The sequence below is a fragment of the Saimiri boliviensis genome, chromosome 2 (genome assembly GCF_048565385.1).
Source record: "Saimiri boliviensis isolate mSaiBol1 chromosome 2, mSaiBol1.pri, whole genome shotgun sequence".
Classification (NCBI taxonomy): Eukaryota; Metazoa; Chordata; class Mammalia; order Primates; family Cebidae; genus Saimiri; species Saimiri boliviensis.
This window is the reverse complement of record NC_133450.1, coordinates 149,941,017-149,964,542: the sequence shown is the minus strand read 5'-3', so window position 1 is coordinate 149,964,542 and position 23,526 is coordinate 149,941,017. Positions and strand designations below refer to the sequence as shown.

At 38.8% G+C, this 23,526-nt stretch overlaps 1 protein-coding gene across 3 annotated transcripts in view; it reads left to right on the top strand.

The window, feature by feature from the left end:
* Nucleotides 1-23,526, top strand: part of TMC1 (transmembrane channel like 1) — a 475,132-nt gene that overhangs the window by 389,782 nt on the left and 61,824 nt on the right. For all 3 annotated transcript variants that reach the window (XM_074394669.1, XM_074394667.1, XM_074394668.1), the window contains 2 exons: nucleotides 4,589-4,695; nucleotides 8,770-8,868. In XM_074394669.1, the coding sequence (XP_074250770.1) occupies nucleotides 4,589-4,695; nucleotides 8,770-8,868 (206 nt within the window). The remainder of the gene's footprint in view (nucleotides 1-4,588; nucleotides 4,696-8,769; nucleotides 8,869-23,526) is intronic.

Here is a 23,526-nt window from a genome sequence, read left to right as displayed (position 1 = left end):
TTTTCAAGAGGAAATGATGTGTTATGACAGACTAAAAATCACTTTGCCTTAATAATAAATAATAGAAAGAGAGTTGAAATTTTAACTTTAACTTGAAAGAAATGAAAAAATTCAGGACCAAGAATATGCCTAAGCATAAAGCCTCAGTTTAATACATATGAGAGACTCTGTTTTTATAAATTAATAATTTACTGTGAGAGCAGCATTTATCAGTCTGATTAAAGAAAAAAGAATTGGTCATTGTGAGCATCATATTTGTGAATTTGACTGGCTTTAGCCGATTGATGGATATTACCTATACCTGTTGTTTCAGAAACACTTGTCCACTGCATATTTATTGTATATATCATAATTTTAAGAACATTAGTTGAACTATGTTTTACTTAAGGGGCCATTTAGCAGTGTGGTTAAGAGAGTTCTAGATTTGGAGTCAAACGCCTATAGCTCAAGACTGCCTGGTTTAGAAGCCTGGCTTCCTCATTTACTAGCTGCGTAACCTACAGACCTAAGTCTCTGTAAAATGAGAATACAATAGTTCCCATCTCAAAGGGATTTGCCAATCATTAAGTAAGTTAATACATACAGATCAAATTGGTGTTTGAAATAAAGATTCATTAAATGGACCTATTATTAACTGCCGTGTTTAAGTTTTTGTTTCCCAGTTCATCTTGGGACTAATAATACTTAACCTCATTAAGTTCTAGTGACAGCATAATGAGTTGATACTGATAAAGTTCTTGGTACATGTAACTGACCATCAAGATATGCAAGCTATTATTATTATTATTACTACTCATTTTGCTTCCTTACCCAAGTAAATCAGTTTTAAGACTAAGTATGTAGGAATTGCTATTCTTTTAGCCATACTATAATCAGGCATTTCTTTTTAATGAACATCAGTTTTAGTCAACAATATCTGGTAGGACAGAACCACTAGGCAAAAGGGATAAGAAGGGAAAATTTCTTTATTTTAATTTTTGTGTTGAGGCAGGAAAAACTGGAGTTTTGATGATAACACATTTTTTCATTTTCTGTCCTTTAAGCTCTGCATTTGTTTTATTACTGTGCTTTCTCTTCTGCCATTGACAGGTCTAGTGTAGAAGAAATTTTGTCTCTGGATTTCTTAGCTTATTCTACGTGTGTCTGGATTTTTTCTGTAATCGTTCTTGTTTTAACGAAATTTGTTTGCCTGCAATTTATTTTCTTTACATTTAGGATTCTGTAAAGATTCAACCTCCAAATAAAATAGTTGTGAAACTACCGTCAAATCTGAGAAATGGAGTTTGGAAGTTTTGGACTCTAAAGTATATTTCATTATAATGCATATGCATGTTGGAGGAGGGGATACTTTCTGAAACATCTTAATCCACTACTCTCTTTTGCATTTAGGTGTATTTGTACTCTACACACAAGAAACTCATTTGCCAGTGTTTGTATATAGGTGCTGAGAGGATGGGCTGTGGCAATAATTAGAAGAGCAAAACTGTAAAAAGGAAGGAAGGAAGGAAAGGAAGGAAGGAAGGAAAGAAAAAAAGAAAGGAAAGAAGGAAGGGATTAAAGTCCTATATGTGGGACTTTATACTGGAGGATCTCACATGTGATTCCAGGGAAAAACTTACCTTAATACCTAGCGACCAAGGCTTTCCTCCAGTAAATGAGTAACTGTAATGAGTAACAAACTGGGAATCCACTGCCTTCAATAAAACATGATGAGTGAACCTGGCTGAGCAGCCGTCAGGTAGCTGTTACCAGAGAATGTAGATAACAGCCGTGAAATGGTATGAAGTCACTGGGAGCCAGATGGGTGATCAGATTTCCTAGGAGAAGCAGACCAGTGCACCTGGTGACAGCACTGGCCTGGAGTGGGGTGGGATTGTTTATCAAAACCACACACCCATAAAACCTTATAGAACTCTGCACTCCTTGACAATGTGAAATCCCAAATTCTCTTTTGAGCATAAAGAAAAATTCTCAGACTTCAAAATCATTTACTTCTAAAATATCCATTTAAAAATTGAATTTCTTTTTTTTTTTTTTTTTTTTTCTTTGGAGATGGAGTCTCATTCTGTCACCCAGGCTGGAGTGCAGTGGCACAATCTTGGCTCACTGCAACCCCCGCCTCCTGGGTTCAAGCGATTCCCCTGCCTCAGCCTCCCGAGTAGCTGAGATAACAGGCATGCGCCACCACGCCCGGCTGATTTTTGTATTTTTAGTAGAGACAGGGTTTCACCATTTTAGTCAGGTTGGTCTTGAACTCCTGACCTCATGATCTACCCACCTTGGGCTCCCATAATTCTGGGATTACAGGTGTGAGCCACCATGCCTGGCCAGACTGACTTCTAAGTTTCTTAAAAAAAACTGCCACTGAGCACGTGCCTGTAATCACAGCTACTCAGGAGGCTGAGGCAGGAGAATTGCTTGAACCCAGGAGATGCAGGTTGCGGTGAGCCGAGATCGCGCCATTGCACTCCAGCCTGGGTAACAAGAGCGAAACTCCATCTCAAAAAAACAAACAAACAAACAAAAAAAACTGCCACTGAGTTATGGGATAAGAAAGATGATATGCAAAGAATAAACAAAGGGGATGGGTGTGAGGTCTCAATCCTGCAATCCCAGCACTTTGGGAGGCTGAGAGGCCAAGGCAGGTGGATCACCTGAGGTCAGGTGTTGGAGACCAGCCTGCCCAATATAGTGAAACCCCATCTCTATTAAGAATACAAAATATTAGCTGAGCCTGATGGTGGGCGCCTGTAATTCCAGCTACTCAGGAGGCTGAGGCAGGAGAATCCTGGAGGTGGAGGTTACAGTGAGGCAAGATTGCACCACTGCACTCCAGCCTGGGCAACAAGAGCAAAACTCCATCTCAAAAAAGAAAGAAAAAAGAATAGACAAATGCCCAGAAATAGAGGCTGACTACAGGTCAGCCTTATCAAGTAAGTAGAGGCTGGAATTTGCTCCCCATGAGACTTCATTTTCATTGATAGTGCTTCCCCACTGATAATATTTCAATGCTAGAAGGCTCCAGAAAATCACTGGTCAGTAGAGATGTTTAGCCAAATGAGACAGAACACATGGGCCGATGTAGCCTGGGACTGAAATGATTTATTTTTTTTCTTGGGCTACTGACAATGATAATCTGGAAGACTGGAAAAACTAGCAACTTGGTGCCGAATCTGAAATGACCATTAAAGAAACATTTGCTTTCGTAAATCTATGAAATCTGAACCTAAGACTTAAATTCTTGATTTTTCTTCTTCCATTCTCTGCTTTAAAGAAGATGCTTTTATTTTTTTCTGTCAATAAGAATTAACCAGTAACTTTACTTTTGACTTTGGGGGACAGGGGCGAGTTGACTGAACATTCTTGCCTATTGCCTATTCATTCCCCAAAACTGAAATGGTTTTTTAAAAGTCGGGCTCTTCACCCCTTCCTCTGGCCCTAAGGCTTAACACCTCTCAATGACTTCTTACATTTTAAATAAAATTCTCACTCTTTACCCTGTGTTGAGAGGCCCCACACACTGTGGTTTGGCCTCTCCATCCTTATCTGTCACCACTTTCCCTCATTCATATACTCCAACTGCACAGGCCTGAGTTTTATTCCTCAATTGTCCCGAGCCCTTGCCACTCAGGATCTTTGTTCTGGCTCTTTCCTCTGCTTGAGCTACTCTTCCACAGTTCAGCCTGTTGCTGTCTCTTCCTGAAACTTCAGATCTCTGCTTAGATGACATCTCTGATATTTTTTCCTTGACAAACCTTTCTAAAGCAACCCCTCTCAATACTTTCCCTTCCCTCCTGTAGAACCTACTATTATCTCTATCTCTATCTCCTATCATCTGTATCTATATCTATCTATATTATATCTAATGTCTATGTCTCTATCTCTATATCTTTCTATGTATCTTATGTATTTGCTATTTCCATACTTCACTAAAATGTAAGTTCTATTATAGCAGCCACCCTATCTGTGACATTGTGCTTCATATCTAAGATAATTGCTGGCATAAGATGTATGGAGTGAATGAATGAATTTCAGCTTCTACACCACTCCTGTAAAATTCCAGTAATCGAGGGAAACAGCAAGAGACTGTTGATAAGATAACTATTTGTAAAGGATGTGGTAAACTTTTTTTGAGAAGGACGTTGTTTGCCCGAGAAAAAGGGTAGAAAATAGCAGTAATTGTAATTATAGTAGTAGCTAATTACTAGCTAGGCACTGTACTTACCTTTACATATATTTGCTCACCTCTCAGTATTAACTCAAGGAACAAAATGTACCCTGCAGGTGGCAATCATGGCTGGTCAGCAAAAGGCAGCTTTTCCTTGGATGGACTCTTATGAGGCAGGTCACACGCAGTCTGTACAACTGCATTCTGCGTATCTTCTACATTCCACGTGACAGGGAATGCTTCCATCATGATTAACATTTTCTCTTCCTGAATAGAGAGAAAAGAATGCTGTAGCTTTACATATAAAAAGGACCAGTGTCTCACTATTAATAGATTTATTTTGGAAGGCAACCAAGACAAAGCTCTTTTTTGTTTGTTTGCTTTGATCTCCCTTCAAACGTTTTATTTTCTTTGTAATAGGTCAGTTTGGCTCCTCGGTGGCCTCATACTTCCTCTTCTTGAGATGGATGTATGGAGTCAATATGGTTCTCTTCATCCTGACATTCAGCCTCATCATGTTGCCAGAGGTGAGATCTGACTTCCAGTTTACAAAACCTGCTGAAAAATGTTTCTCCTAGAAAAGGATTTCTGTCTTCTTTAAGAGTAGAATAATTAACTGGCTATGTTAACCTCTTACAGTCATAGGATTTGTAATGAGATTAACCTTCAAAATGGTGCCCATGGGCCAAAGGTCCCAATCCTTGCACCAAAGGGTGTGTGAGCCTCCTGAAATTATACAGCTTATGTATAATTTCACATGAATGTTTAAATGTGCATCTTTATGTGGAAAGTTTCATAGCTTCTTTCAGTTTCCCAAGGGGGTCGTTGTTTCTAAAAACTATCATTCTCGAGGAAGACTTTGACACCTTGCAAGTTGTATTTATTTATTTTGCCAAGTTAACTTTGAAAGAAATGCTTCTTTAATGTGACTCAAAGCATCCAGATTTTCTATACTGAAGAAACACAAAATGAACATGTTCCCCCTAAGATATAAATATTATGCCCACTGCACACACACACACACATACATGCACACTCACACACACACACACACAGTGGGATGGGATGAGAGTAGGCACGGGGTCTTAGTTGATGTGGGGAAAGGGTCAGCTGAAGCCAAAAGCTAGATTGAGGTCAGAGCCTTCGCCCATATGAAATTAAATGATTTTGACGCCTTTGAATGCTTACCTTACAAAAGTTGGACTAGGTTTTATTTAACCTACAAAGGACCTTTTAGGACCAATATTTCAAAGCCAGTTTGGTCCATACAGCATTGAAAACAGCCAAAATTTGGTCTTTTGGTGACTTTTTATCGCAATAGCTTCAAATCAATGCCAGTTTCTGTACTAAGCCTCCCTTTAGCATCATCATAATGCTTTACATTCATAAAGAGATTGGAGCTTGTAATAGTACAAAGCAATTTCACTTCCTTTGTTTTTTTTTTTTTTTTTTTGCTTGACAGATGTGATTTTATATGCATTGTGGAGCTTAAAAACCTAAGACGTATGCTCCCTCTAGGAGAATTTAATACACTAAAAGGGGAATCAGGTAAAATTACAGAAACAATTATAATACCTAAAAAAAAAGAAAAGATAAGTAATAAGAGTGATATAGAGTACTGTTGTGGGTCAAATGGGAAAGCATATCTTGTTAAAGGAGGAAAACCATGACCATGGTAACAGTGACCACCACCATAATAATGCCAATAGCAATGTCAAACATTTGCTCAAGACTTCTATGTTTCAGCACTTTTCTAAATCTCATATACATATTAACTGTTTAAATCCTCATAACAATTCTAGGAGGAAAAATAAGATGCAGAGGTGATACTTGAACCAAGATGCACCAATGATACTCAACAGAGATGATCCTTAACATAATGCTCAGGGTCACTAGAAGTGGCAAGGTGAGGACTCAGACCCAGGCAGTGTGTCTCTACAACCCACATGCTACCAACTGCACAGGCTACTTTTCTAACAAAAGCACAAGGCAAATAAAGCTCAGGATTTGATGAAGCAGCAATAAACCAGCCACAAGTTTAAAATCCCAGTCGCTAAACCAATAAATACTTATTTACCGTACCCCAGTATTTTCTTATTTGATGATGAATGCAAAACTCTTTCAATATAATTTAAGGGCTGTAATTATGCATTTATGTTTTAAAAACATTTCAGTACATTTCCATTAAAATTCAATATTCATCTGGGAAACCCTGCAGACATTGCCTGCAATGTAGCTAACATGTATAACCATGTAATACTGTGTTTTGCAATGTGAAATTTCTCTGAAGCTTTATTAGCTTCTAAATGAAGAAACTTAAAAAAGAAAAAAAATGAAGGGAGAAAAGGAGGGAGAGTGAGACGAAGAAAAAAAAAGAAGAAGGAAAAGAAGAATTAGCAGAGACTTGTCAACCATCCAGCAGAGGATAGGGTAATATGGTGGAATAAACCTGGAGTACCTGAGAGGTTCTATCCCAGCTTTATTATGCGAATTGTGGGCTGAGATTCCACAGTTCTCATTGGGTGATCACTCACAATTGCATTAATTTACTTAATGTGCCTCACAACAAATTTATGATGTAGACTGTAGAAGACATTTTCCCCCCCATTTAAAACATGTAAATGGAGTCACATAATGCTGATGTGACTTAGCTAACATCTCTGAGTGATTTTTTTTTTTAATTAAGCGGATCTAGGGCTAGAACCCATGATTCAATCCCTTTCCCCAAGATTCTGCACTTTAATCCACTAGTTTTATAATCCTTGAGATAATTCCAGGGCTTATAAAGTTGTCTGGCTCATAGAAGACAGTGACCAAAGATCAGAGGTCCTGTGTAGTTTGTTTCCCAAGTGCACACTTTCAGGCAGTGCAGCTGAATGTGTGTAGTTTATCTCTTTCAAATTAAACCCAGATTTTTTTTTTTTTTTTTTTTTTTAATACTTACCTCTCTAAGGAAACCTGAAACTCCTCCATTCCATCACTGGCTGCTGTGACATTACTTAGTGTCAGATGCAGGTATAAATGGAGTTTTATCAGCAGCATTTACTCTTTCCCCCACACCATGCTGCCTCCATGTGGAGAAAATGAAAGGCTGTCACTGATTTATTTGAATGATATGAAATTACAGAATGTCTTCTATGTAGTGGATAGAGTGCCCATGTGTTAGGTTGATATATTCCAAGAGCTAGGAAGCATGCTGGCTTCAGATACTCTTTTATAGGCTGTATTAGATGCTGACGGGCATCCTGTTTCCTAGGCAATGATGACCAACTCCAGCCAAAGAACAAGAGAATGGACACCCTGCATGCTGACTGTGCAAAACCACCAGCGGCCAGGGCAGTCATCTCCCGGCAGCAAGGCTGTATTTTTTCAGCTGCCTCTACCTGACAGGCTCACTCAATCTTCCTCCAAGGCACATGCCCTTTTGCCCCCAACTCCTATGACCCTGGGCAAGCCTAAGACCTTAATCTTCTTTGTCTTCTGTGCCCCCCAACTTTGGGGTGAGATAATATGTGTGGAACCCACCCTCTATTCAAGGCGTCCCCAAACTACGGCCCGCGGGCCGCATGCGGCCCCCTGAGGCCATTTATCCGCCCCTCGCTGCACTTCAGGAAGGGGCACCTCTTTCATTGGTGGTCAGTGAGAGGAGCACAGTATATGGCAGCCCTCCAACGATCTGAGGGGCAGTGAACTGGCCCCCTGTGTAAAAAGTTTGGGGACACCTGCTCTATTCTTTTAGGACCAGGAAGCCAGATGGGCCAAAGGCCTACTTTGGGAGATTGTGCAACTTGTGCTCAGGGAATGAGTAGAGATTGATGTCCAGCCCTTGCTCAGTCAAGCTCTGTACCCAGGCTTCAAGATACATTCATCTTCTGTTCCCAGCTTTAGGAGGGAGGTTTCTATCTCACTGAAGAAGCAACATCTGCTTGGTGAGCTATGGGGCTAGAAAGTGCTCTTTCCAGTTCTCACCAGGGCACCTTCCTATGATCCTATTCTTGCCTGCTCACTGGCTCACTCTCCCCAGTACTATTCTCTCTACTGTGTTTCTCTCCCAATCTGGTAGCACGAATTGGAGGCAGCAGCCCTGAATTAGTGATGTAGCACACACCATCATCAGGGTGTAAGTGTTCTCACTTTGCAGACACCCACAAATTTCATGATTGGTTTCCTTTGAGTTCTCTTTCTTGATATGAAGGACAGAATCTCCCTCCACTCTCACTCCTAAGGACTATTCTCACAAGAAGGTGTGGGTAAGATGGTTTTGTTGAGTCCTACGTGACCTGAAAGGCTACCTCTCTACCTTTCTAGAACGGTTTGGTGCTGGTGGTGGCAGTGGGGTCCTCAGAAAGCCCTCTGTGGAATATGGTTGACCTGACTGCTAGTGGTTCCCTGAACTCAGAATGCAGGGTCCTTTGCATTCCCTTTGTTCTTACCTCTGGATTTAGTAGTTGATTCCCAGAAAATGGGTCCCCACATGGAGACCCACAGAATCCCCCATGAAAATGTTACAGAAGGACTTTTAAGCAAAACCATTTGTGATCACATGTGTGCCTCAGATTTTGTTTCTAATTGTTCTCTGCTTTCTTTGCTTCTCTATACAGTACCTCTGGGGTTTGCCATATGGCAGTTTACCTAGGAAAACAGTTCCCAGGGCCGAAGAGGCATCGGCAGCCAACTTTGGAGTGTTGTATGACTTCAATGTAAGTGTCTCCACACAACTGGATTTTTCCGTAGTTTATTTTATTCTGAAACCCACGGCCTCCTCTCCTGGGTGAGGCTGTCTTAAGAAAAATGTCCCTGCTCCCTTAAAAAAGAAAGAAAGAAAGAAAGATAAATACATATATGTCTCTTTATATAAATGTGACTACAATTTAGGTCAATGTTAATATGATCATATGGGAATATAGACTACTGAATAAAGGTGAGCTCAGAGTTCAAAGACTTGAAGCAAATATTCTTATCACTGGCTTTGGAAAAGAATAAAGGAAGAGTGTGAAAATGTGCTTTCTGGAAAATCTTGTTGGATTTCTAGGGAATTAAAACTCTTACACTTCCTACTAAACTCTTCGCTTCCTAAACAAGCCTCCCATTTAGTATTATTCAATAGTTAGAACTAAATAAAGCTAAATATTGAGAAATAAGGAATACTAAATTCTAACTTCTAAATAATACTAAAATTAGTATTACTCCATTGTAGTATGCAAATGAGCATTACTCTTTGAACTCCCCTAAGTAGAGATTATTACTGTGGAAAGGAGTTATTCCTGTTCATTGAAAAACCATTTTGGACTATATAATTCAAGTCTTTGACAACAATGTAATTCCACATATTCTTTTTTTAAGTAGTGACCAGATAAGAAATGTTTGGAAGCATATGGGTGGGAAAATAGCGAGGTAGAAATTGAGAAATTGATAATTCAAGTAATTTTTGGAGGATAGACAATGAGAATAAAGTTTTATATAGATTGCAGAATGAAGGAGAGAAAAAACAGACTTCCTGTTTATAGTGTCAATATGAATATCTCACAAACATTTTTATTTCTACTTTTAACCTCCTTAAATTGTGAGTTTCCCAAAGAAGAAATCTAGGTCTGCTACACCTTTTCAGCCCCTAATCTAGTCCTCATTCAATTGAGGCTAAATGAATCTTGTTCACTGACAGTCCTGAGTAAGGGGGAGGATTTGTAGAGCCTGAGATAAGAAGCAGAAAACCAGTTTACCTGAGGAGTTCCAGAACATGCAAACCTTAAGAAACATTTCCCATCCCTGAGTGAACAAAGCAAGCTGTTGAATTAGCGTAAGGCACAATGATAGCAACAATTCTGTGGCATTTGTAATCTTGAATCACCCCTGTCAGTTGGACTTCCCACTTCAATTCAGCACTTTTTAACTGAATTATAAACATGCTCAGGTTTTACAAAGATGCATGTGACATGATTCTTAACCTCAGGGTACTTAGGATAATAGAAGAAAGACATGTAGGCAACCAGTATACAAGATGCTGTGCACAAAGTTAGCAAAATTTAAAAGAAGAGAAAAAAGATTCTTGGAACCCTGAGCAAGTGGTTCTTACTTCTTCTGAGGTAAGTGTAGGTTTTACAAAAGAGATGGCCTCTGAGTTGGATTTTACCTCTTATCTTTTATTTCATTTTTCTATCACTTCTAACTTCTTTCATCTCTTCCTCCTCCCCTCCCTTTTCTCCTCCCTTTATTTCTTTCTCTCACTTTTAAATTTCAAACAATGCATTACTCTGTCCCCTTAGCACTGTTTTATTTCTCATTCTCTTCCTTTGATTAGCAAAATCATAAACTTCCAGCCTGCTTAATAAGAACAAAGACTAAGATCACTGACTTTTTTGGCTTTTTAAGACATACCAGAGAAAGAAAGAACTAAAAATATGAACAAAAGATCTTTTGATGTTTATATATACATTTCTGAAGTTTAAGCACTTCTGAATTTCCCAGTCAACTGAAACATAAAGTTTTGGGCAAAAATGTACATTTGAGATTTGAAAGATACTGACTCAGTTGCGGAAGACAAACAGAAAAGTTGCTGCGAGAGAGTTATTAATAAGTGGACAAGAGGGTCTGAGAGGCAAATTCAGGGGAAAGCAGAGGGAAAGGGTTTGGATAATGAGTGTGTTCCCCAAGATGGGATCACTGCTCTTGACAGCTCTCAACAGCTCTCTCATGTCCAGTTTGGTGAAATACTATTTGTAGGTCAGTAGGGGAATACAGAAACCAGAGCGTTCCATGATATTTATTTCTAGGCCTGCCTGAAAACAATCTTAAGGCAATGAGAGAATTTTTAAAGGTCAAGAAAATAAAAGAAAGCCATTACACTGATTTTATTCACTTACAGGTTTATTGCATGCTGGTATCAGTCTTTAATTTGGCATGTGTCATTTCTGGGGTTAGTAGTGATTTTAATAGCTCTTTTCCCCCAATGCCTACATCATGCAGTGAACTGTGATTGGTAAGTAAGGCCCCTCACTTCACAACCCACTTCATGGTGGATATTTATATCTGAGACTAAGCTCAAGAGTGTTCTCATATGTGAAATGGAGAAAATGATGGTATCCACCTCAAAGAGCATTAGTGAGATAATGGGTGAAACAGCAGATAGCTCAGAGTATGTAGCACACAGTATCGGGTGAATATTCCTTATCCAAAATGCCTGAGACCAGAAGTGTTTCATATTTTTGATTTTTTCAGACTTTAAAATATTTCTATATACATAATGAGAGATCTCGAAGATAACACCCAAGTCTGAACACAACGTTCATTTAGTTTCATATACACTTTGTGTATATGAAAGTAATTTTATCCAATATTTTAAGTAACTTTGTTCATGAAACAAATATTTGATGGTGTTTTGACTGTGACCTATCACATGAGGTCAGGTGTGGAATTTTTCACTGGTGGCATCGTAACGGTGCTCAAAACATTTCCAATTTTGGAGCATTTAGGAGTTCAGGTTTTGTTTTTGTTTTTGTTTTTTGTTTTTTATTAGGAATGCTCAGTTTCTAAATATTCCTTTTTAAAAGAACCATAACTTGACCAAAAGCAAACAGCTATTAGGAGACTGAATTGGGATGCAGGGCTAGTGGTATTATACAAGGCCACGTAAGTGGATAGTGACAAGCTAGTAAAAGGCCTTTTATTGTAACAAAGAAGTAAATACATAAGTAAATAAAAGTATTCTGACCTTAAAGAGGAGTTACTGAAAGATTTAAGGAAAGGAAGCGATAGGATTATGTAGTTGTTATCAAATTGCTCATTGAATATTATTATTTAAAAGAAAATATTACTGCTTTAAGGAATTTTATATTATATACAAGTTTTTATGACTTCGGGAGTTTGAAATGTTTGTCTTTTTTTGGGCAATGATTATATTCTAAATTTGGCAGGGAAAGATAGGTTGTTTCATGTTAAGGGAGATTTTGCTTTTAAACATTTGTAAGAAGAAGGAATTCCGCCCATCCTACAATAAGCCAATGATTGAACACCTTCTTTATACTAGGGTCAAAATAATTTCACAAGTACATCAATAAGAGAGAGGGCAGAACCTTTAATTATAAAACTGAAGATAGCAACAAGAAAAAAAAATGTATAAAGCTTAATTTAAAATATAGAAGATTTAGTTTCACAGTAAGAATCCAGGAGAATAAAGCCAAGTAGTCACTAGTAACAAGACATTATGGATTCAAATGAGATGCTGTCTTGGTCAGGACGTGGTGTCCTCTGCGGCAGAGGGGAAGAGGCTGCCTGAACACAGATTGTCTTAAGTATCCTGCATAGATGGGGGAGATCAGACACCACAAACAGCCTTTGGCTGTCGCCTTAAAAACGCCCGTGGAATGAGCAGAGTTGTCCTCCTTAGCACATTGGAATTGGACACAATAAGAAAATAATACAAGGAAGGAAAAATAAAATCTAACTGAGCTCAAGGACCTGAATATGAAACATCAGGTTAACCGGACCTTACTCAAAAGAGATAAACTAAATTTTCACTTACATTGCTTTTTTTAAATTATAATTTTTGTTAATAATACCAAAATTAATGTTGACTAAGTACTTACGTGGGCAGGCACTGTGCTTAGTGCTATGATATTTCTATTTATTTATGAATTTTATACTCATATATTTATAGTTCCTTATTCTACTTGTATCAGTATGCATCAAGAAAATGAAAGGCACAGGTATCTCGACAGAGATGATTTAATTTAAGAAATTAGTTAAACAAGTATTCGGGGACTAAAAAGGCAAAAGGGGACATTAAGGTACCATAGAAGCAGTAACAGGTAACACAGAACAGTTTTTACCCCTACTGTTGGGAGAACAGAAGAGAAAGTTGCAGTTATTAGAATCTAGGAGCTTGGAGAAGGGGTCCTGCATGACCCCTGCGGGTGTGATGCGATTGGTTTTGGGTGTGCTCAAACAGGCTGGAAACGGAACCAAATACTGTTACCAGAGTAAAGAGGCATTGCTGCAGCCATGCATTCAGGAAAGAGCAAATCCCTTCTCCCCACTTCTATGTCTGAGCACCTCCTATTGGAAAAATCTGCAGGGAATACAGTCTCAAAGCAGAAAAGTAGCTCCCAAGTCCTGTCTCTAGCATCACAAAGCGGAGCATACAAGGATGAGTCTGAAGCTGAAATAGCTTAATAACTGGCATGTTATTCTATTTATATTATAACCTAATCCTTATTCTAGTCTAGTAAGGTAGACATGACCATTCTAATTTACCTATGGGGAGACTGAGTTTCAGTAGGATTTGGTGTTTTCCTCCAAGTTTTGTGGATGGTAAGTGGAGAGGCCGGGATGCTCATCTGGTCTATCTGACATCTCCGACTCTGAAGTCTACGACAAGCTGCCTCTATATATGCTGCCAGGGACCACTGAGAAAGCTACAGTTTTATACTGGGAATTAACAGAAATAAGAGAATTTTAGAAATAGAGGTGCTCTTTGATATCTTCCATCCTATATCTTACCTTGTAACGTTACAGACATTTTGAGTTGCAGGGTCTTATAGTTGATTAGAGGCTCTTTTCTAGTGTTCTTTTCATGTCCTGTATTCCATGCATAATTTTCCTGTTGTAATTTCCAGCAACATTCTCACTGTCTGTTCCTGGAACATAGACTGATTCCATTTCATGCTATATCTATTTCACAATGGGAGAAGGAGTTGAAGCAATTGGGTCCCATTTTCATCATTCATAATAATCTCATAATTCCCAAATCAGCTTTTCAAATAGAATGAGAGTTTCCATGTTTCTTCTTTCCTGAATTCTTTCTGTATCATTTAAATATACTTATGCTTTACTAAAATCATTATAAAGGAAAATCATACTTTGAAAACTATTATTATTAATTTGCTTTGGTTGGTTAGAAGAATTCTATTTTTAGTTTTTAAACTAAAAATTTATTTTTGAAATAGAAAATAAAAATTGTAGTTCTTTGCTTGATCCTTGAACAATGACTTCATAGAGGTGTCTACTCTGTATTGTCAGATGATCTAAGTAGACCACCCAGTATTCCATCTATCATGGCACCATAGAGAAAACCATTGACAAAATGTTTTTAAACTCCAAAAAAACTCAGACTTCTGACTTTCACAAAGCCCAGGAATGCCAAAGCAGGCATCTTTGGGCTTTCAAAAAATGCCATTATTTAAGCTAGAGCCATTATCTAGGCTATCATTATCTGAGTAGAGCTTGGGATGTGTGTGACATCAATATGAAAACATTTGGATCCATTCTCTTGGATCCACAGAGGTGGCATCTGACAGCTGTGTGTCAAAGGAGATCTGAGCAGCACATCCCGCTATAGGATCAGTTGACCTTGAACAAACCATAGAGAGGTAAGTCATTGAATATAGAGGCAAGGGAGCAGAAACAGAAATAGATTAAAAGTCTGCACTTACAGAATAATATAAGATAAACACAAGCATGATCTCTTATGATACAGGAGCCTATTGTATGGAAAGGATCAGAAAACCTTTGGGTTAAGGTGAGGGAGGTTGTGAGGAACTGCTAATCTGTATAGCTTCATCTGGAACCTTGAAACCTCCTCTCCATACCCATGAAAGCTCAATGCTCTTTGACTTAGAAGCATGTATCACAACTCATCATCCAAATTCTCTTTAATTAATAGTAGACAAATAACATACAGAATTTGCAAGATCAGATAGGCTTTTCACAATCAGAATTTGCCATTTACAAAACATCGTATTTTTTAAACTTTTTACTGTGTGCATAATGATGCATCTTACTGATTGCATGGGAAATCTATTTTATTAAAATAGTAAGAAACAGGTTATTTTGTATGCTATGAATCAGATAAGCAGAAATTGTGTCATGTAAATTAAGAGAAGTAGAAGAATGAGTTTAAGTCAGTAGGAAGAGGATGTCTTTGTTTACAAGATACTCAGAGGCACCAGGGTGATATAGAAATGATAAAGAGGAAGAGGCTGTACAGTTTTCATATTCTTGTGAGGAGAAAGAAGGAGAAACTAAAGTGGAATTTGGAAGGAGCTTCAGTTGATATCAGACAGTGAGATCATATGGGTAAAGACTTAGGTTATGAGTAAAGGGAAGTGCATTCTGCTTTTCACCTTGAGAGCATCTTGTACATTGCTGATGGAAAAATGGTATGTCTACTTTGCCTCCCCTTTTCTGTGGATTATCATAGATGTGGGAGCTGGAAGATATCCTACAAGGGACAGGAGAGGAGACTTAACACCCATTATGTCTTAAGTAGGTACATACATTAAATTTTATCCTGATAGCAGCTCTTTAAGATGGAATATATCATTCCACATGATTCCTTCTGCCCTGCCTGCTTCACATCCCATCTTGAGGTCTGTCCTTAAAGGAAATAGGATAGAGACAATTTAATGTTAATAATAAGGAGTTCAGTTCTTTAGTCAACATCAACAACTCTTTAAAGTAATAATCTTCCAAAGTAAGGTTGTCTCCTGTGAAACATACCTCAGTTCTTTTAGGTTCCTTCATCTCTTACTGCACTGGACACATGTAGAGGACCTATTTTGTGTGTTACACATTGAATAACACATCTTTTGTTTTAAAAATATTTCAGTAGCTCAAATGCATCTTTATTTGAAAGGGTGAATCATTTTAGGTTTCCTGAGGTGTAGACATCAAAACAATGTTACATGCAGAAGATACTGGGGGAGGGAGGCATGTGAAGGATAAAGGAGATAGACAGCAAGAGTAGGTGAGAAGAGCCTTAGTTGGTAATGCAGGCCCTATACCTGTGAAAGAAGAGAGATAAGGAAGGATTTAGGAAGAGTCTCAGATTGCAGCACACTTCTGAAAGGCTCTTGGCTAGGCCAGTGGTGAGTCTCTAAACAAAGTATGTCCATTAGAGAAATTCCATATTGGTTAGCAATAACTCAGCTCTGTATTTCCGAACATGCTCAGTCATTATCTAGGTAGAGGGTGGGGTGTGTGTGACCTCAATATGAAAACAGTTTGGTCCACTCTGGTGGATCCAAGGAGGTGGCATCTGGAGGCTGTCAGCACGCCCAGCTGCTACCTTGAAAATGTGACTGGGCTCCTCCCCTTTAGATCATAGCTGTTCATATTGCCGTTGTTGCTGTTACGTAGTTTCAACAGGTTTCAAATGCAGCCAGAATGACCTGTTTCCCACAACCGTTGTCTGGGCCTACCTCAGTGCTGGGTCAGCCAAGACTGAACTCCTGGATCATGAATAATTCTTTGGTGGCATGACCCCAAGTGAGACTGCTAAGCCTCTTGTGGACAAACTCAGATGTATAAATTTTCAAATCCACCTAGAGATGTGTCTCTTTCCTTAAGAGCAGAGATCATAACATTGGAGGGGTGAGGCTCTTCTGATCTGTGGATGTAGTGAGATTCCTCCAATGGCTTTGCCAAGCAGGGCAGGGTGCTGCTCAGACACGTGACGCTAGGATTGACAGTATCTAAGGACTCTCTATCCCTTCTTTGCTTCACTTCCTCAATGTCCAGTGCAGGTCTCGGTTCAACAGGCTCATTAAGTTTGGTTAAAAGAAGAGGCATCTCCTATTCTATTTTAGGTCCTAGATCATTTCTTTTGCTTTGTAAGCATCTTAATTTGCTACTTGTGGGTGACTTTATGACACAGTTCTAGGTTGTGATGAGAGAGATTCCTGGGTCTGCTTTTAGCTTCCTTGATATTTTAAACTTGGGGAACTGATTTCTTAAGGTCTGAAGTCCCTAGTGATGCTTTTTTTCCCCCCCCTTTGGCTTTAGCAAAAAAGTCTAGTTTTCATCACCTCCCTCAGGCTACACTTGGCCAAACAAAAGGTGAGATTTCATTCTGCAGGTATTTGGGATGCATAATGCCTGTGATCCTAATGCTTAACTTATAATATGAAAACGGCATTCCTTCTTTGAATGTGACCACAGAAATGAGTCTTCTTTTCATTAACGCAGTAAACATTTGTTGAGCATTTGCCAGGTGCCAGGTATTAAGAAAAGGTGAGCAAAACCCAAGGTCTCTGTCCTCAGGAACATAAAATCCAGGGGAGTAGTCAAATAATCACAAAAATAAATCCAATTGTAACTGTGCCAAGTGCTATGAAGGAAAGCTATATATAGTTAGGAGAACTTATAGTAGGCAACCTGATGTAGTTTAGGAGCTAAGGGAAGGGGACAAAGAATAGAAAATATTGTTGCTGTTGTTTTTTCTGAGAAAGGAATGTTCAAATTGGGCTCTAAAGACTCAGGACAACCTCTGAATTTGAAAGAAAGGAGAGGCATTCTCAGCAGTAAGAGCATCAAGTACAGAGATCCTGTGATGAAAAGAGGTGGCCTTATTCAAGGGACTGAGTAAAATGAGCGCTCAGAATGTGAAGGGAGATCAGAACACAATGCACTGGAGAGACTGGACGGAACCAAAGCATGTGGGATCCTCTAAAATCTAGACTGCGCTAATTATTATTATTTTTTTATCTCAGAGAAATTAAAAGTAATTTAAGTTGGGGGGGTAGGTGGGTGGTGACTTATCAGATTTGGATTTTGAGGTAATCAACAGATTGTAGAAGGGCAAGATGAATTTGAGGAGATGAAGAAAGAGTCTTTCAATATGACTAGGTTAGACACTAAGGTGGGAAGATCTAAATTTACCTGTCAGGAATTTTCTATATCTAAATAGTGGCTGCCAAGCTAATAGATTAAAGGCTGAGCCATTCAGTTAGGTTAGAACTTCACAATGCATTAAATTATAGTCAATAATTTAAACACATGGCACCAAATCATAAATCTAATACCTCTGCTGTGACAAGTAGATTACGTAAATCTACAAACATTTGAAAGCAATTCAGTAAAAATTCTGTCATATGTGCTAGCTTTGTATGTCTCCAGTAGACATCATTTGTGAACTGGCCTTGAAATTAATTACATTCACTAATATTAAATATTTGAAGTATAATATATGCTGCTTGTATGGAATTAAAAATTTCTGAACTAAATCCATTTTTTCCAAGTAGTTGTAATATATTCTTTACATTTTAAATTTTTTATTTGTTAAAAAAAATTTTAAATATATAATACTGAGGTAGCTCCCATTGTAGGCTGTGTCCAGATGAACACGCAAATCTCATTTTTTTGTATGAACTCACAAAGCTTCACTCTGAATAGTTTTATAGAAACAAGGGCAAATTTATAACTCCAGAAGTCAATCAGCCAACAATATACTTTTAATTTCCTCCTTGCAAAATGAAAGAAGACAACATTTTTTTTCTCTGTGGAAAGAAATTATACATTAAAGCTCACTTTATAGCACTGAGATTATCTCATTTTGTAAGAGTTTTGTGCAGTTAGTCAGTAGAAAAAAATAAAGAGTTTTTCCAGCTTCATTGTCTCTCAGATACTTCTTTGGTGTTTTGATTCATTAAATCCCAACATAAGATTATTATTGTCATGTTACTGTCTTGGATGATTTACTCTATTTTATTAAAATGAGTAGCAGAAAGCAGAATAATAAAAAAGTTGGTGTATATGACAATCTAAAGAAATTTATTCTGAGGATTGCTAATGATCACCAGAAGCAATTTTTTTTGTTCATTCAGTCATGCCACAAATACAAATAGAATGTCAGATGTTAGGAATACAGAGAACTAACATACATTCCCTGCCCACAGGGTCATTATAATCTAATTGGATATACAGACAAACAACTGCCATGCAAAATGACAATCTGAAGCTGACAGACGTGTATCACAGCACATGGGGACATATTGGAATAAAGGTTCAGTGTCAGGGTTTACTGGTGTTCAGATACTGGACTCTTGAGATAGCCCAGTAAACAGTAACTCTGTCTCCCATGTGAGTTCTGAATAATTTGTTTTTTAAAAAAAGAGGCAGATGGGCAAAAAATTCCACATTCATTATTAATAGAAATCAAATTGGAGGAACAATCTGGAATTCTTAGCCAAATGGTCTTGTTGTTTTGGAACCCCAGTTTACCTCGAGGGCAACTGATTTCCTACAGGAAGAAAGATATGTTTAGGCTGTGCCTGCCCAGTTAATTCATTCCCAATTTACCAAGAGAAATCACTGCACCTCTCCTGGAGTGAAGTGAGAATAGCGACAGAGAAAGACTGAGGAGTATTGCATAGAGTGAAGCTCCGTGTGTCTGAAGGAAATGCTGAGAGAAAGGAAGGGGCATTCATTACCGATATCCCAACTGGCTCTGGCTAAGAGGTCAGTAAAGGCTTGACAGGTATTCTGAACCAGAAAGAGCAGGAATAGACCAGGCTCTAGAATGGGGCAGGCAATTGGGAAGCATATTTCAAGCAGAGAGATCAGCATGCTCAAAGGCATGGAGGCATGAGATGGTGCTATGTTCTCAAAACCCACGAGTGATTCAGCAAAGTTTATATGAAGGGAGAGAGGAGAGTGGTAAGAGGTGAGCCTGTCATACTGAAAAAATAATTCAGAAAAGGGTCTGATCAGGGAGAATAATTTCATTTTGCTCAAGTCAGACTTTATCCTACAGGTAGTGGAGCACACCTGAGGAAGGAGCAGGCTTGGGAACTTTGTTGAATGTGCTATGTTCATGCTTCTTATGAGACATGCAAGTGGAGTGAGATGTGTTGGCATTGGGCCTAGTGTCTAGAATTCCCAATGTTAGTGCCAGGTCATGTCACAAAAGGCAAATGGAACTACTTTTTGTAGAAGCCAGAGAGTAAAAATGTAGTGTAGCATAATGACAAAAACTAGGCATGAGATTCCAACAAACCTGGGTTTGAATCCTGTCACTGCCTATGACATAGTAGACAATCATATTGAACCTTTTAGATGCCATGTAAAAACTAGCAGTATTAATACCTACCTACCAGGCTTGTCTAAAACATACATGAGATTATGTGTATAAAGTGTTAGCACAGTCCACTACACATGGTAGATGTTTAATACATGCTTCTTTAAATGCCTATTCAGGATACTTAGCTCATGAAAATGCCCATTTGTTGGAGGGACAAAGAAACAGAGGGAAGGGACTTGTATCCATAGCAAGAAAGTGGAAGTGGGGCAGCAGCCATGTCCCCTGTTTACTCAGGAGGCAGTGGGTCGAGAGTGCCAATACGAGAATGGAAAGATGGACACCCAAAGGAACTGTTTTCTTCACAGCTGCTTGAAAGGAAGAGGTCACTGTCTACAGTCCTTAACACAACTTGATTCCCTCTCCTGAAAATTGGATGTGCCTAGGGCCAGCTCAGTTTTCTCTTTGTAATCTACACTATCCCTGTTAAGAACCATAGAATATCTGTTTTATGTCTCTGGATCTGGGTTGGAGCAAAAGGAAAAGAAAAAAACCTCAGAGATGAGCAATGCATTAGGCAGAAACCTAATGGATCTGGCTGGAGAGGAGGAGTCTGACCACGTGCTGGTCTCAGCACGCAGCCCATAAGGGCTGTGCGGCTGCTGTTCTTGTGACGTTAGTTGAGGTTTGTTCTGGGCGTAATTAGCCTTTTCACTTCTTGTTCCGCTCATGTGTTGTGTCCTACTCTATGAAATGTTTAGCACTAGTCTTTGTCTTTCAACCACACTCGAAACCTTCGTTCATGTTAAGGTATAAATAACCAGCAACAACTCAGAGAAAAGTGAAAATACACCCAGATTTCACTATTGCGATGCCACTTCCCCTCACATACCCCCAGCAGATTTGCTTCAAAAATTGTATCTTCTTTTCCTACCACTTTCACCTCATACATTCTGGCAGCTATTAAAAATTAAAAAGAGTTACTAAGAATGAAGTTCATTGACCATCCTGGGCATCGAGTGTTGTCTTTCATGGTGAACATTTATTTATAATTATGAGAAACACCAAAGGGATGGAGTTCTAATATAATTTCAGGCAACGAATACTTTAATGAAGGAGACCCTTTTGGGGACCTCTATAATCCTGTCTCCTGATCCATCTATGTATATTAGGCAAATAGTAAGTTCTCAATAAATGTTAGTTAGAAAAGTAAATGCGTAAATCGAGTCCTGGTAATCATAATAAAAACATTCTTTCTTGTGGAAATGTGTTGGTGATTATAGATTAGACCAGCTGCAGCATTCAAACAGAAATTAGAGTCTTAATGGACAATACACCAGCATGGAACCCCAGAGTTGGACAGAAATTTTCTGTGCTCATTGGAAACTTGGCTCTGACTCTGGTTTCTCTGTCACCGATTTTGGGGTGGGAGAGTGCTCTCACAGGGAAAGCAGCACGAGCTGACGTGGAAAATGAATAGAGCCTTGGCTGGGCTAGGAGTCATTGCTATTTTAGTCACTATCTGCTGCTATAGTTTTAAGGGGCAGGGAAAGATGAGTGGAGTGTGGCATGCCACTGGGTAGAAGAAGAGGAGTGTTCTTTGAAGTCTCTCAAGTTGTATTTAAACCCACCCTCAATATGGTACAAAGATGGATTGGATTGGATTAAAAACTGCTCTTCTATTCACAATAGCAAAGACTTGGAACCAACCCAAATGCCTATCAATGACAGACTGGATAAAGAAAATGTGGCACATATACACCATGGAATACTATCCCTGTCAGGGGGGGCAGGGGCTAAGGGAGGGATAGCATTAGGAGAAATACCTAATGTAGATGATGGGTTGATGGGCACAACAAACCACCATGGACATGTATACCACCTGTGTATCAAACCTGCACCTTCTGTACATGTATCCCAGAACTTAAAGTATAATAATAATTTTAAAAATTAATTAAAATATAAAAACTGTTCTGTTTAATAATATTCATTCATTTATAGACTTGACTGCATATATATCAAATAGGAAAACTGCAGGAAACTTTGTGAACTAATCATGACTCTGCCTGCCCCCAGCCAGAAAAATAAAACAAAACCAAACCGGAACCATTCTTGGGGTTTGGCTGTGATCTAATATTTATGAAATGCCAGCCATTGAACATATGTTGAATGGTACATATGCCAGATGAGCTGGCTGCCCCCAGTAGCTGTTGTGCTAACCTAACAAGCTCACCAGATGCTTGTTATATACCTACTTTCTCCTTTTATGTTATTTTTGGTGCATCTTTTAATCCCAATATTATCATTATGAATTAGATGAAAGATACCAGGTAAAGGTGACCCCCTATGAAATATTCTTCTCAAAGGGATGTCTGGGGTTCTTTTCAAGAGGCTCTGGCACCACCAGGGACCAGTCTAGGGGTACAGACCAAAGTCTGTGCTGGGTTCATAGAATTTCTTGTTTTATTCTTTCACTGAGAAGGTATGGCACTAGCATGATATAACTCTTGCTAGATAAAGAAAGCATGGGAGAAGCAGTATAGTACAGTGGTTAAGCATGTAGGATTTGAATTAGACTCAGTTCCAGTTCAAACACTGTCACTCATTAGTTATGTGAACTTGGACAAATTACTTAACCTCTCTAAGGCTCAGTTTCTTCATCTGTAAAATAGGTATTGTGATAGTAGCTATTGAATTTTTGTGTGTACAGGAGAGGGGAAAATTATGGTAAATAATAATTCCTTCCTTGTTCAACAAGATTGTGAACTAACCAGAAATATAACAAAGGGTGGAGGTCAACATGCCGCCTTTATTATTGTTAAAGCTGACATTAAAGAATGTAGTGTCTTTATGGACAAGGGAACTTCACAGCCAGACCTCTCTGCCAGGACAGGCCTCTCCTTGCAGGGGCAGAGCACAGCATGTGCCCTCTCAAGAGGAGGAAGAGATGTCCACTTTTCTCCATCCATGCTCTACTGTCAGATCAGTCTCTTTTCCCCTAGGCTAGAGTGAGGGTGGCTGGGAGTGTTACGTTAATGAGTCTTCACATTTAAGAAAACATTAAGAGTGGGGGATATGATCACCCAACTTCATAGTGTTCTCCTGAGGATTCTGTGAGATAAAATAAAGTATTTGGCAAGTGCTAAATGTTAACAAAATGTATACAGTAATGTTATATATCATGGAAACCATTATCACCGAGTGTCAGGCCTGTGGCAAAGAAATAGGGCAGTGAACAACAGAGATATTTGGAAAATGATGTGTTGTCCCATCAGGGGTAAACAAACAGTTCAGAATATAACCTTTAAACCAGACAAGAGACCAAGTGTCTATACTTAGCACCTTCTATTATTGTCACCCTGGGACAGAGGAACCAACAAGAAAGTTTAAGACACGATAGAAGGAGATTGGATTTAACACACATGAGAAGAAGCAGAGATCTTAACTAGATGAATGTGAAACAAGAAGATGTCATGCAACTGGGAGATGTAAAATCGTGCCAAGCATATTCTCCTGGGATGAAGCTTTCTAGGTCTTGGGGAACTGGTCAGTCCATGTCTTGTCTTAG